At 41.9% G+C, this 15354-nt stretch overlaps 1 protein-coding gene across 2 annotated transcripts in view; it reads left to right on the plus strand.

The window, feature by feature from the left end:
• Positions 1-239: 239 nt before the first annotated feature.
• The window catches only part of gtf2h1 (general transcription factor IIH, polypeptide 1), a 37885-nt gene continuing 22770 nt past the window's right edge, over positions 240-15354 (plus strand). Inside the window, exons 1-8 of one of the 2 annotated variants that reach the window (XM_060914541.1) lie at positions 240-579; positions 8948-9103; positions 9218-9410; positions 13578-13743; positions 13874-13967; positions 14714-14863; positions 14952-15031; positions 15113-15243. In XM_060914541.1, coding sequence (XP_060770524.1) covers positions 8950-9103; positions 9218-9410; positions 13578-13743; positions 13874-13967; positions 14714-14863; positions 14952-15031; positions 15113-15243 — 968 coding nt within the window. In that variant the 5' untranslated portion in view covers positions 240-579; positions 8948-8949. The remainder of the gene's footprint in view (positions 580-8947; positions 9104-9217; positions 9411-13577; positions 13744-13873; positions 13968-14713; positions 14864-14951; positions 15032-15112; positions 15244-15354) is intronic. The other variant, XM_060914540.1, reaches the window with a different exon arrangement.

The raw sequence follows: 15354 nt of genomic DNA on the forward strand, positions 1-15354 counted from the left end.
GACTTAGAGTGTTTCTATTTCTAAGGTGAACAGAGAGAAAGACGGCTGTAATTTCTGCCATTTTTGTTTATGCACAAAAAATCCTAGTGGCTTGTCTATCCACCATCATGGCGGACGCTCATGACGTAGCACATCTTGATCACGTGGTCGCAAGTCACCTCATAACGATGAGATGCTAAGTCATAATTATGAGAGAGAAAGATAAGCTCTCAATTATGAGACAGAAAACCAGAATTGTGAAAGAAATATCTGGTTATTATGAGATATTACGTCATAATTATGAGAACTTAAGATATGAGAAACCTTCTGGTTATTATGGTAGCTCTGACAAACGCAAAATATGTAAAAGAGTTAGCGTAGTTTGTGAACCGGACTTTAATTTTGAAGTGCGTCCAGGACCGCTATGTGTCTGACTTCAACAGCGAGAGTGTCTCGGAGATGGAGGAAAAGTTGTGGAGTGTAGGGGCTGACCCGATAATCGCCGGTATTTGCGGTGAATAACGCTGTAAATAGGGATATTTAAGCTGATTTTACTTTAGTATCCGCAGTAAAACAGCTCTATTAACGGTGGAGTTCCAGGTAAGTAGACATATCCTGGGTCACCGGCACACCGCTTTCTCTCCTACACTGCTAACTTCACTCCGTCTCCAGGGCGCTAGCTAGATGTCAGGGTGCTAACTTGGTTGAAAACTGATGGTTGTTTTAGTAATAAAGTAACCTGTTGGAATACCAGCACATAAATTATTACGTTCCCACACAGTCCTCAGTGTTTGGTAGTGAGTTCCTGGTGGAGTTTGATCGCTAGGCGACTAGCTTAGGTGTCTGTTCCAGCTATCTATCCCTGTCATGTACATTTGTTTGTTTTTTGTTCTGTGTAAGAGATGAATTAGCTAAGTAGATACTGCACCACCAGAAACCCACCTCTTGTTTCTGGGATTATATTTTAAAATGGATATTCAGTGTAAAAGCTGATTCTACAGTACTTAGAGTTGCCAGGTCTCTGGAAAATCTCCATTTGCATCTCAAGAGCCCCCTCTGAAACTACATGAAAACACGTTTCTTATATCTGCAGCATCTTTCCATCATACGCTACCGTTCAAAAGTTTGGGGTCACCCAGACAATTTTGTGTTTTCCATGAAAAGTCGCACTTTTATTTCCCACCATAAGTTGTAAAATGAATAGAAAATATAGTCAAGACATTTTTCTGGCCATTTTGAGCATTTAATCGACCCCACAAATGTGATGCTCCAGAAACTCAATCTGCTCAAAGGAAGGTCAGTTTTATAGCTTCTCTAAAGAGCTCAACTGTTTTCAGCTGTGCTAACATGATTGTACAAGGGTTTTCTAATCATCCATTAGCCTTCTGAGGCAATGAGCAAACACATTGTACCATTAGAACACTGGAGTGAGAGTTGCTGGAAATGGGCCTCTATACACCTATGGAGATATTGCACCAAAAACCAGCAGCTAGAATAGTCATTTACCACATTAGCAATGTATAGAGGGCTGCTGCGTGACGTCCCCGTACCGCGTGATTTTGTTAGGGCGCCATATTGGAAGACCAAGTACATACATACTCACAATACAAAACAAACTACGAGCGAGAGTGAAGTGATATTACAGCTGTTGTGAAGTGACACAATGAGTGAAGTGACGCGATGGCTGATAATTCGGGTTATGTGAGTACATTACCAGCTGCAGAAAGGGCACGGTATGTGGAGAAACTGGCTGTGATAGATGGGTTTGACCCATATGATAAGACTCGGGGCAAGGGAGAATGGAAACATAAGGATCTTTGAATTATATGGACATGGGGGAAAAACTATATTTAAAATCCAAAGAGGGATGGAGGGAGGAAAATTAAAACAAAAGAAAGAAATGAAATATATAAGATAAATGTGATAAAATTAAGGATGTTTTTATTCAGTAAACATTTAAAAAAATGTTCAACACTCTAGCCTAGTGACTTACCAGTAACAAAATGGTCTGAACATATTCTGTACTGCTGTAGACTTGAAGTATTCAGATCCGCTCTGCATAAAGCAGCTAGAAACTCTCTCTGTCTCCTGGCAGAAAGCTCCTTGGTTTGCTCCCCTTGTGTCTCAATCACAGCTGGTATTCTGAAGAAAGACTTCTTTTCACCTTTCCCATCAGCTTTGTTAGAACACCCTAACACAGCACAAAAGTTTACCATTGTAGGTTTTTGATGAATCAAGTGCCTCGTGGGTTCACATACCGCGCGCTGCCGTTATTTCCCCCTAATCACGAGTTTGTTGGTCTTCCAATATGGCGCAGGGTTTGTTTACTTCCGGTTTCGGGTGACGTCAGTGCAAGGGGTCTGTAGATAGTTTTCACTGACGTCACGTCATTCCGGGGAACGCCCCCCAGCCACCATCTTGCGGGGCAAACAAAACGGACCATCGCCACTACCGGCTAGGTTATCTCGGACGAATTTATTAAGTTATATAGTCAGTTTTCTAAAATAAAGACCGATGTCAGCAAAATCAAGCAAACGGAAGTATATGGATACATTGGACGACATCTCATGACAACGGTATGCAGCCAAACTGGCCTTGATTGGGGGAATTGACCCCTACGAAGTGGACAAAGAAGCATTTTCAAGTGACTATGCAGGGCTGCCATCCATATCGTACCCTGATATTGTGAACTATTTCGTGAATACTAAAAGCGCCTACACACTTGACGACCTCAAAGCATACAAGTCGCTGGAGTCATACAATTATTTTGTCTGGCTGGGTCCGCGAAGTCCACCATATAAAAACAAGTGAGAGCCGTGTCCTAATTACAGCCAAGGTATGTAAACATTGGAATTTTAGAGCTCTCAACACTGCATATAAATCTGTGTGTATAATATCGAGTTGATTTAAGACAAATTTTACATCCATTAGTGGTATTACAGTACCATGTCAGTATAAACTTAGAAACGTGACAAACGAGCGATATAAGTGTACATTACAATGTAAACGTACACTCAGCGGTTCCAGTTGGGCATTCTCTAGAGATTGTTGACACAATGTTTTGGTTTCCAAAAACAAACTTAAACACAATTGATTGTTTATTTAAACAACTTACCACTTATAAAATGATCGGCGCAGACTTTGCTGTGTTTGGAAGGCTGATAATCCTTGCGGTTGATTCTCGCAAGCCATAGATTTCTCCTTTGTATGCTGAGCTTCTTTGTTTGCTCGCCTTCGTGCTCCCATACAGTGGGAATTCCATAAAAGCTCCGCTTGACTTCATCATTTGACCTATTACAACAGCCGTGAATACAACAGGTGTGCACCATTGCTAGCTTTAAATAGTAATAATGTAACTATAAATTTAAATAATATATAAATAAATGTAACTCGCGCATTACAATGTGTGCTCAGTGACCCATACGGTAAGCTTGCCCCGCAAGATGGCCGCCACCAGGGAATCCCCGACTCTGTGACGTCATGTGAAAACTATCGATAGAGTGTATTTCTGATTAGTTTAAAGTGATCTTCATTGAAAAGAACAGTGCTTTTCTTTCAAAAATAAGGAAATTTCAAAGTGACCCCAAACTTTTGAACGGTAGTGTAGCTTGATACATAACCACCCTCTCTGAAATCATCACCATCTTCTCCCTTATCCAGCACTGTCGCCTGGTCAGTCGGGGTCCATGTGAGCCCTACTGATTCACATGTCATATTAATTGGATGCCCTTCCTGCAGCAACCGTCCCATATCCGCGCTCAGGAAACGACCATTCATACCTTAAATTAGCCAGTTAACCTAACCACATGTCTTTGGACTGTGCGGGAAACTGGAGCACCCAGAGGAAACCCACGCAGACACGGGGAGAACGTACAAATTCTACACAAGAAGGCCCCCTGTCGGCTACTGGGCTCGAACCCGGAACCTTCTTGCTGTGAGGCGACAGTACTAACCACTACACCACCGTGCCGCCCCCGTTCTGCTCTGCTCCAAAATATTATTTGTAAAATAACTTTCAAGAGTTATTGATGCGCTGTCTACTTTTACATTTTCCCTTTGTTTGCAGGAATCCATTACTTTCATTCCCAGTTATTTGCTTTAAAGCAACATCTCGGCTCTCTCTTTTAGCCCTTTTCCACCAAGGAACGCAGTTCAGGCTCAGGTTTGGATCCGATGCCTTAGTTTCGGATCAGTTCGTGGGGTTTCAACAGACAAAGAACCAGCTGTTAACCAGGAAAACTGATTGGAGAGTGGCACCACCACTTTGCTGGTCTAGAAGAAGCAGCCTTTATTTGTCACATGCACAGTGAAATTCATCCTCTGCATTTAACCCATCTGAAGCAGTGAACACATGCGCACACACCCAGAGCAGTGGGCAGCTATACTACAGCGTCCGGGGAGCAGTCAGGGGTTTGGTACCTTGCTCAAGGACACTTCAGCCCAAGGCCGCCCCACATCAACCTAACTGCATGTCTTTGGACTGTGGGGGAAACCGGAGCACCCGGAGGAAACCCACGCAGACACGGGGAGAACATGCAAACTCCACACAGAAAGGCCCCCTGTCGGCTACTGGGCTCGAACCCAGAACCTTCTTGCTGTGAGGCGACAGAGCTAACCACTACACCACTGTGCCGCCACCAAGAAGCATTTGCGTCGGGCTCGGGGAAGGGTTATATGTTATCACTTTTACTGATGTCATAGTGGAGCTCCTGTGCAGGCGGAGCCCCATAGGCATAAAGTGTGGATACATAAAGAAACCCATCAAGTTGTTTTCTGATGGTTTCAGTCCTGTGCATGCTTGCCATCACAGGAAACCCAACAACTAGTGAAGTGAGTAGGGAAGCGTGAAGTAGAGTAGTAGTGAGTAATTTGTCTCTGTTGTTGCCCGACGTCGCCGTGTATTGCGTACTCGGGTGCCTGCCATCACAGGCAATCCAGTCATGGTGGGAAAATCTCCATGCATGACGCACGTGCATCATGCCTGAATTTTTATTTTAAATTTTTTGGCGATTCTCAATAAAAAAACAACTCATTCTTCATTCTACTCTTTGCATGAAAGTCGATAAAATATATACTTCATTTTCTTTTTTTAAACCATAACATAAATTGTAAACGTTGTTAAAAAAAAAATGGGTGATGATAAAACCAACCCAAGAATTGCAAGAAGTTGACAGGAGAGCAAAAAGAAAGAAAACAAGAGAAGGACAAAAGGTGATGGGAGACGGTCAAGTCCAGCTTGTCAGAGGAAGATAGAGAGAAAGAAGAAACATGTCAGAAGAGGAGAGGAAGAGAAGGCGAGTAATGAAAAGAGAGTGAGAAAGGAGAAACCAGTGTGACGTGGCTAGTGCAACAAACTGTTGTCTCCTCAAGCAAACAGCTGCTGATAGCAGAGATCCTGTGCGGGCCAAAGGCCCGCGCAGGTGGAGCCCTATAGGCATAGTGTGCATATATAAAGAAACCCATCAAGTTGTTTTCTGATGGTTTCAGTCCTGTGCATGCGTGCCACCACAGGAAACCCAACAACTAGTGAAGTAGAGTAGTAGTCGGCACAGTATAGTAGTGAGTAACTTGTCACTGTTGTCGCCCAACATTTTGTAGGCAAGGCAAGTTTATTTATATAGCACATTTCATACACAATGGCAGTTCAATGTGCTTTACAGAAGTAAAAACAAAAACAGTAAACAACAGAGAAATAAAATTACATAAAATAATTTTATCTTTATTCTAAAATAATTAATTACATTTTGTACAACATAAGGAAACTGTATAGTAACGGTAAAGAAATAAAACAAAAGAGGCTGGCTATGATATAAGAAAATTCTACAACCCAGAAACAGATGGGAGCTCCGCTTTTAGGCACTGCCTAAATCTATATATTAGATTTTTGTTTTTCAGGCAGCGTCCGCTATGGCAAACAAAGAAACGGCCACAACAGTTAATAATGAAAATCGAGATGACTGCAGTCAGTACAGTCTCTCTGAAGCACTTAAAAATTTATTTTATACCAGCAGATCACATTACGTCCAAAAGCTGAAACATGCAGGCATCACAGATCCATATAATTTACCCACGAATGTATTTATTTTTTATTCTGCACACTGTGCTCTGTCTCTGTGTGTGTGCGTGCACATGCGCCTGTTCACTGCTTCAGATGGGTTAAATGCAGAAGAGGAATTTCACTGTGCTTGAATGTACGTGTGACAAAGGTTTCTTCTTAATTTACCCACAGTGTATTTATTCAACTTGAAAAGCGTACAGCAATCCAGCTACCAGATTTGGGACACTATGACATCCTGAACTATTTAGTATTTGGGACTTCTAAATACATCAGAGATGCTAAAGGTTTACGAAAGTACAGATGCCTACTGATGTTCCAGGGCAGGTCTCGTGCATGCCGGAATGTTATGGAAAATTCCTGATAAAGAAAAGTACCTTTATTATGACAAAGGTAAGCTCAAACGTGGACTTCTAATAGTAATAAGCCAGAATATAGATCTAATCTATTTTATGGTGTTTAGCTGAGCTAAACTACATTATCAGTACATGACACGCTGCTAGTCTCGCCAGGCATTAGGTCTAATAAAATATATTGCATCCAAAGCCCACATCCAGATCTACATTTTAACGCTGCACAGAGCTTTCACACTAACCTGATCTAAAATGTTCTCCACACACATGGGGATGTTTTGTTGGCATGCAGTCTTCCTGTTTAACTGTAACTTGCCATTTTTCTCGTCTTTCTGGGTTTGCCAGGAAGCAGTAAAAAAGTTAAACCAGGCTTATCTCCACGTCTGTTGTTACATTCAAAAGTACTATAGGTCTTTGGCATTGTTCTTTTTGATGTAACTTCTACAAGTTTATCTGTAGATGTTTACTGAATTTGGCTTACAGTCACTCGCATATACTTGTGCCGGTCATTGTCAAACACACAGCTTGCCAGGCAATATGGCCGCATAAACAAATCTGCAGTTGTGATGACGTCACGTGAAGTCCTCCATTGTGACCAACTAAAACCTTGTGACCTACCACCCTTTTGAAAAAGAGCGAGTGTTGCATCTAGTCTGCCTAGACAAATAGTCCCCCATTGTTGATGTACTTAGTACTAACGTTGCTTGGAAAGCAGAGACTTACGGGGTGCTTGAAAGTTTGTGAACCCTTTAGAATTTTCTATATTTCTGCATAAAAATGACCTAAAACATCAGATTTTCACACAAGTCTTCAGAGTATATAAAGAGAACCCAGTTAAACAAATGAAACAAGAATATTATACTTGGTCATTTATTTATTGAGAAATTATCCACGATTACATATCTGTGGGTGGCAAAAGTATGTGAACCTCTTAGGATTAGCAGTTAATTTAGCACACCGGCTTGGAGGAATTTTAGCCCGTTCCTCCGTACAGAACAGCTTCAACTCTGGGATGTTGGTGGGTTTCCTCACATGAACTGCTCGCTTCAGGTCCTTCCACAATGTTTCGATTGGATTAAGGTCAGGACTTTGATTTGGCCATTCCAAAACATTAACTTCATTCTTCTTTAACCATTCTTTGGTAGAACAACTTGTGTGCTTAAGGTCGTTGTCTTGCTGCATGACCCACCTTCTCTTGAGATTCAGTTCATGGACAGATGTCCTGACATTTTCCTTTAGAATTTGCTGGTATAATTCAGAATTCATTGTTCCATCAATGATGGCAAGCCGTCCTGGCCCAGATGCAGCAAAACAGGCCCAAACCATGATACTACCACCACCATGTTTCACAGATGGGATAAGGTTCTTATGCTGGAATGCAGTGTTTTCCTTTCTCCAAACATAACACTTCTCATTTAAACCAAAAAGTTCTATTTTGGTCTCATCCATCCACAAAACATTTTTCCAATAGCCTTCTGGCTTGTCCACGTGATCTTTAGCAAACTGCAGACGAGCAGCAATGTTCTTTTTGGAGAGCAGTGGCTTTCTCCTTGCAACCCTGCCATGCACACCTTTGTTGTTCAGTGTTCTCCTGATGGTGGACTCATGAACATTAACATTAGCCAGTGTGAGAGAGGCCTTCAGTTGCTTAGAAGTTACCCTGGGGTCCTTTGTGACCTTGCTGGCTATTACACGCCTTGCTCTTGGAGTGATCTTTGTTGGTCGACCACTCCAGGGGAGGGTAACAGTAGTCTTGAATTTCCTCCATTTGTACACAATCTGTCTGACTGTGGATTGGTGGAGTCCAAACTCTTTAGAGATGGTTTTGTAACCTTTTCCAGCCTGATGAGCATCAACAACGCTTTTTCTGAGGTCCTCAGAAATCTCCTTTGTTCATGCCATGATACACTTCCACAAACATGTGTTGTGAAGATCAGACTTTGATAGATCCCTGTTCTTTAAATAAAACAGGGTGCCCACTCACACCTGATTGTCATCCCATTGATTGAAAACACCTGACTCTAATTTCACCTTCAAATTAACTGCAAATCCGAGAGGTTCACATACTTTTGCCACTCACAGATATGTAATATTGGATCATTTTCCTCAATAAATAAATGACCAAGCATAATATTTTTGTCTCATTTGTTTAACTGGGTTCTCTTTATCTACTTTTAGGACTTGCGTGAAAATCTGATGTTGTTTTAGGTCATATTTATGCAGAAATATAGAAAATTCTAAAGGGTTCACAGACTTTCAAGCACTATTGTATACAGTGTTGTAATGATGTGGCCCTTGACCTTGGAAAAGTAAGCCGGTTCTTAGAAGGTACACAAGTTGAACCAACTACAAACTGGCACCAGCACCTAGTTTGCGTTGGGGGGGAAAGTGGGGTGTCTCTCTCTCGCGCTCTCTCTCTCTATGTGCCTGTAACTAGAGCAAAATTTACTTAAAATGCTGATTCCCCAACTGATCACAAGCCATTTTAAACCTTAAGAGAAAAGCACAATTAACAGCATCCCTTTTCTTTTTCATTGTCATTTATTTTAAATAAATGCAGTCATGGCAGCCCTGTCAGAGGAGGTACTGCTGGTAGTGAAGAGAGTCCGGCAGAGAAAACAGGATGGTACGCTTTACTTGATGACCGAGCGCATAGCCTGGGGTCCAGAAGGGAAAGATCGCTTCACGGTCAGCCACCCATACGCCGACATCCGTTGTGAGTGATGCCTAAAGCTGGCCAACGTTTACCACTTTACCCATCTTGAGGTGTATAACTGGTGCTAGTAATTGTATACACTGTTTGAAAAAACCTTTTCTCTTGAACACACAGGTCAGAAGATCAGTCCAGATGGCAAAGCAAAGATCCAGCTTCAGTTGGTGTTACACACAGGAGAGAGCACCACCTTTCACTTTGCTCATGAAAGTACAGCCCTAAAGGACCGAGATGCTGCCAAAGACCTGCTGCAGCAGCTCCTGCCAAAATTTAAAAAGAAAGCTAACAAAGAACTAGAAGAAAAAAACAGGTGAGTCTCTTTGATCTGTCTTCAACAGCAGGGAAGAACAGTTCTGAACATGAAGTGAGGAATGTCTCAGGAGAAATCACCGATCTAGGTAAAAGAGCACTTCTGTAGCCATAGCATGCACAACGTTCTGTAGTTATGTGCATCAGCTTTCACAGGCACAGAGTAACTCCTCGTCCTTCCTTCTTTTATATGGCGCATCTCATTTTCTTTCTTCCTAATTGAGGGTGTTTTCACACTTGATCCCTTTCAGCCATCTAACTGAACTCAGATCGATGACTCAGCATTTTTTGCGCATATGTGAACACTCCAACCGTACCCAGACCCCTTTAAAGCGAACCGAACTGAGACCACCTCAGGAGGTGGTCTCAGTACAGTTCGCTAAAAATCAACGGTACGGTTCGCCTAATCTGCGCATTGTGAACAAAAAGCGCACCGGGTTCACTTCGCCTTTTCACTGTAGTTTAACCTTCTTCGTTTGCCGTAGTTGGTCACGTGACTGTAGCAGGGAAACTCAACTTCCTTTTGGAACTTACCACAGCAGCTTTACAGTTCTCTGAACTTACTGACTACTGAGTCGGCCACAATAAAAAAGTGAGCATAGCTGGAATAAATTTATTTTCCTTAATCCGCACTATTTTGATCAAAGAATACAGCAGGGCAAGCATGGCAGCAGACATTTTGATTCAAGAGAAAATTACCCAGAATTCCGTGCACTGGGGGTCTGAGGGCTCTAGAGGACCTGGTGTGAACAGAAAGAGGACTGAGGCCCCATCAGAGCTTAACTGGACCAGAAAGAGAACCCAGTCCTCTTTGTAATAAATTCACAGTGTGAACACAAAAAGAACTGAGTTCTTTTTCTGTTGGTCCACTTTTTGGTCCACTTAAAGAGGACTGAGTCTGGTTCCTTTAAAGGGGACCAGGTGTGAAAACACATTGAGTGACTGGTTTTATTTGTCTTTAAATGGGAATGTTTTAGCTTGTTTTCTTTCAGGTCGTTAATGTAAAACAGCTGAGTTTCACAAGCTGTTTATTAAATTTGTGTCTGCAGTTGAATTTAAATTTGACATACTATTGCAATAACGTCAGTTATACAATTTTAAGCCCATCATTCAAGGTCGCCACACATACCATTAGCATAGACAAGGACTTTAAAGATGGTTAGTATTATGGGAACTGAGCAGTCAGCGAGGTAGGAAGTAGGAACTGAGGCATATTTATCCACAGGACAGCATCACTGATCAGCTGTCACTTCATGTCCTCACTCGGAGTGGGTTGTCGTCTTCTTCTTTTGGTTGCTCCCGATTAGGGGTCGCCATAGCGGATCTTTCGTCTCCATTGCTCCCTGTCTTCCACATCCTTCTCTACCACACCTGCCACTTTCATGTCCTCCCTCACCACATCCATGTATCTCCTCTTTGGCCTTCCTCGTTTTCATTTGCCTGGCAGCTCCATCCTCAACATTCTCCTTCCAACATGCTCTGCATCTTTTCTCAGGATGTGCCCATACCATCTCAGTCTCATTTCTCTTAGCTTAATTCCCAAGCTTTCCACATGTGCTGTCCCTCTCTTGTGCTCGTTCCTTATCCTGTCCAACCTTGTCACTCCCATCGCAAACCTTAACATCCTCAACTCCGCCACCTCCAACTTTGCCTCCTGTCTCTTCGTTAAGGGTACGGTCTCCAATCCATACATCACAGCTGGTCTCACTACTGTCTTATGCATCTTACCTTTCACTTTTGCTGGGACTTTCCGATCACAAATGACTCCCGAAATCCTTCTCCAACTGCTCCACCCTGCCTGCACTCTCTTTCTCACCTCACTATCGCAGCCCCCATTTTCCTGCACAGTTGACCCCAGGTACTTGAATTCACCAACTTTCTTTATGTCTGCTCCTTGCATCTTCACTACACTCTCATCCCCATTCTCATTGATGCACATGTATTCTGTTTTGCTCCTGCTCACCTTCATTCCTCTTTGTTCCAATGCATCCCTCCATCTCTCCAAACCCAACTCAACCTCCTTTCTACTTTCACCACATGTCACAATATCATCCGCAAACATCATGTTCCATGGTAACTCTTGCCTCACTTCGTCCGTCAAGCTATCCATCACTATGGCAAACAAGAAAGGACTCAAAGCAGATCCTTGATGGAGTCCTACCTTCACTTTGAACCATTCAGTTGTTCCAACTGCACACCTCACTGCTGTTTCACTGTTCTCATACATGTCTTGCACCGCTCTAATATACTTCTCATTCACTCCACACTTTCTCATACAATACCATAACTCATACAGTACCATAACTCTCAAGGAGTAGGTGATATTACAAAAATATGTACTAATGTCATGGTACTCGAAGACATTTGTCTGATACACACTACATTATAAAGTATAGGTTTGATAATCAGCTGCTAGCAAAGCAGTAGTGTTGCATTTAAAAAATAAAAAATAAAAATTTACAGTGCCTTGAAAAATAATACATTCTAAACATTTTAATGAATTGAAATAATAAACTAAAAATACATTTGATTATTTTAAGGATTCAGTCCAAAATTTTAACATCACATGAGCTGTTTCCAGTCAGAGTTTGTCATCGCTATTCAAAAATATAACCTCCATTCCAAAAAAGTTGGGATGCTGTGTCAAATGATTTGCAAATCTTCTTTAACGTATTTTCAATTGTCAAGATGCAAAGACGAGTTATTTAATGTTCAAGCTGATAAACTTTTTTGTAAATATACACTCATTTTGAATTTGATGCCTGCAGCATGTTCCAAAAAAGTTGAGACGGGGGTATGTTTACTACTGTGTTACATCACCGTTCCTTTTAAGAACACTGGAAACCGAGGACACTAATTACTGTAGATTTGAAAGAGAAATGTTGTCCCATTCTTGCCTGATATGCAATTTATCTTGCTCAGCAGTTTGGAGTCTCCTTTGTCATATTTTGTGCTTCATAATGCACCACATATTTTCAATGGGAGACAGGTCTGGACTGCAGGCAGGCCAGTTTAGCACCTGGACTCTCTTACTATGATGCCATGCTGTTGTAACATTGCAGAATGTGACTTGGCATTGTCCTGCTGGAATAAGCAAGGATGTCCCTGAAAAAGACGTCATCTAGATGGCAGCTTATGTTGCTTCAAAACCTGTATGTATCTTTCAGCATTAATGATGCCTTCACAGATGTGCAAGTTGTCCATGCCGTGGGAACTAACCCCCCCCACCACCATCACAGATGCTGACTTTTGGACTTTGTGCTGGCAACCATCTGGATGGTCCTTAGTCTGGAGGGCACAACATCTGTGATTTCTAAAAACAATTCGAAATGTGGACTCGTCAGACGACAGCACGTTTCCACTTTGCATCAGTCCATCTCAGACGAGCTCAGGTCCACAGAATTCGGCGATGTTTCTGGATGCTGTTGATATGGCTTTCATTTTGTATGTTAGATGCAGTGATGAACTGTGTTTACCAACAACAGTTTTCCAAAGTGTTCCCGAGCCCATGTAGTAATATCCTTTATAAACTATCACATCAGTTTTTAATGCAGTGCTGCCAGAGGGATTGAAGGTCACAGGCATTCAGTGTTGGTTTTTGGCCTTGACCCCTTACATGCAGAGATTTCTCTGGATCTTTTGATTGTTATGGATTGTTGATGGTGAAATCCCTAAATTCCTTGCAATTGTACATTTGAGAAACGTTGTTCTTAAATTGTTTGACGGTTTGCCCATGCAGTTTTTCACAAGGTGGTGAACTTCACACCATCTTTGCTTGTGAATGACTCAGCCTTTCCAATTACCAACTAACCTGTTTACCTGTACAATGTTCCACAAATTTCCCAGTCTTTTGTTGTCCCCGTCCCAACTTTTTTGGAATCAAGGTTATATAAAAAGATACAATAATTCCACTGAGATCTCAAAGTGCATCATGACACAATTTTTCACCGTATCCATATTGATGTTTTTGCCCACCTTGAGTCTTCCCTGAAGTTTTTCTTGGATATCACTTAGATTGAATTAAGTAGCACACCAGTGAAGAAAGAAAAGTTGGCATGCATCTACATCAGCACAAGAACAGCACAATGTGGCCATGATAACAGTTTGGCCAGAGAGTATTACTGTAGAAGTCCTGGCTCAATTCATTTCATTCCTCTTTTTCCCCCAGGATGCTGCAGGAAGATCCAGTACTGTTTCAGCTCTATAAAGACCTGGTAGTGAGTCAGGTCATCAGTGCAGAAGAATTTTGGGCCAATCGGCTGAAATTGAACTCTGTAGATCACTCCATATCCAATAACAACAAGCAGGAAGTGGGAATATCCGCAGCTTTCCTGGTAAGCGCAAACACACAACCAGGACTCGATTGCCTTTTAATGTCAGCAGTTTGATACGAAATGGGCTCTGAGCCTTCAATATGTACAGTTGAGGAATCAGTGTTCTGATGAGATTTTGCTGTGATTACAGGCAGACATTAGACCACAGACTGACGGCTGTAATGGCCTGAGATACAACCTGACCTCTGACATCATCGAATCAATCTTCAGAACATACCCTGCAGGTGAGATGTTACCATGGCACATGAATTGAATTCTAAACCATTGGTTATAGTACTGGGAATCGCCGTTAGATTCCAGCTATCAAGTCGAACAATGTAAATATCTGTCAGAAAGCATGGCGTCTGAAACTTTAAGATAAAAAAAAGGAAAAAATATTCAGTAATCTGCTATCTGACTTTGGAGCAGAGCAACAAATCTTTCTCTAATGCGTCTTAGCTTCCCTTGCCTGTGCTGCCAAACAGATAAAACCGTGACTGTCTTCACTCTCAAAACATGAACAGGGGTTTAAATTAAGAAAATGAAACAGCATGTTGTTCATCAGGGCAATTTTACTATACAAGAATTCAGCAAGTATCTCTGCAGAGCACATGTCCACGTAATTTATATAATTTTACTGAAATTTCATAATGAACGAAGTTACAGTGCATCTACGCACATGTTACGTTTATTTACGGTCACCACTTCAGATTTGCAGCATTTCTGACCTTGTTAATGGTATTTTCATGCTGTAACGAGCGAACAAGTAGACAACATGCGTTATGTATTTCGGGCCACACCCTGTTCCTTCCCCCATCTTCAAAGCCACAGGAGATAGTACCTTCCACATGACACGATAGGATATGTTTTACAGAGAAACTCGTACTCCTATAAACCACACTAACATGTCTCCTCTAGATTCATAATTCCAGCTAATTGCCTTAAAACAGTATATACTCACCAGCCTGATGTTCAGTTTTGTTGTGTGCAGTCAAACAGAAATATGCTGAACATGTGCCTCACAGCATGACGGAAAAAGAGTTCTGGACATGCTTCTTCCAGTCACACTACTTCCACAGAGATCGCATTAACACTGGCCAGCAGGATATCTTTTCTGAATGTGCCAAACAGGATGAGAAGGGTAATGTAAATAAATAGTTTTGGAAATGTGTGAATTTGCACCATGTAGTTAAAACCCTTGTTCACGTCTCATTCTTTCCATTGGGCAGGCTTGAAGTCCATGGTTGTTCAAGGTGTTAAGAATCCCATGGTGGATCTGCAGTCCCTTGAGGATAAAATATTAGATGAGGTAAATGCTAGTAACACTGTGTTGCTACATGAAAACAGTATTGATTTCCATGTTTGCTAATTCTGTAATTTTTGTTCTCAGGGCTATGGTTCCTTAACGGTTCCCTCCACATCCAACTCCAGTAAAACGGTTAAAGAGAATAGCAACTCAGCCATCATTAAGCGCTTCAACCATCACAGTGCCATGGTGCTGGCAGCCGGCCTCCGAAAAGTGTGAGCATTCAGAGAAGTGTGTGGTGTTCAGTAGCAGACAAGTTTCTGCACAGACGGTTCAAGCATATTGCCTCAGGTGGCGCTCTCGTACTGCTGGCTGAGAGGATACTA

The sequence above is a fragment of the Neoarius graeffei genome, chromosome 2 (assembly GCF_027579695.1).
Source record: "Neoarius graeffei isolate fNeoGra1 chromosome 2, fNeoGra1.pri, whole genome shotgun sequence".
Classification (NCBI taxonomy): Eukaryota; Metazoa; Chordata; class Actinopteri; order Siluriformes; family Ariidae; genus Neoarius; species Neoarius graeffei.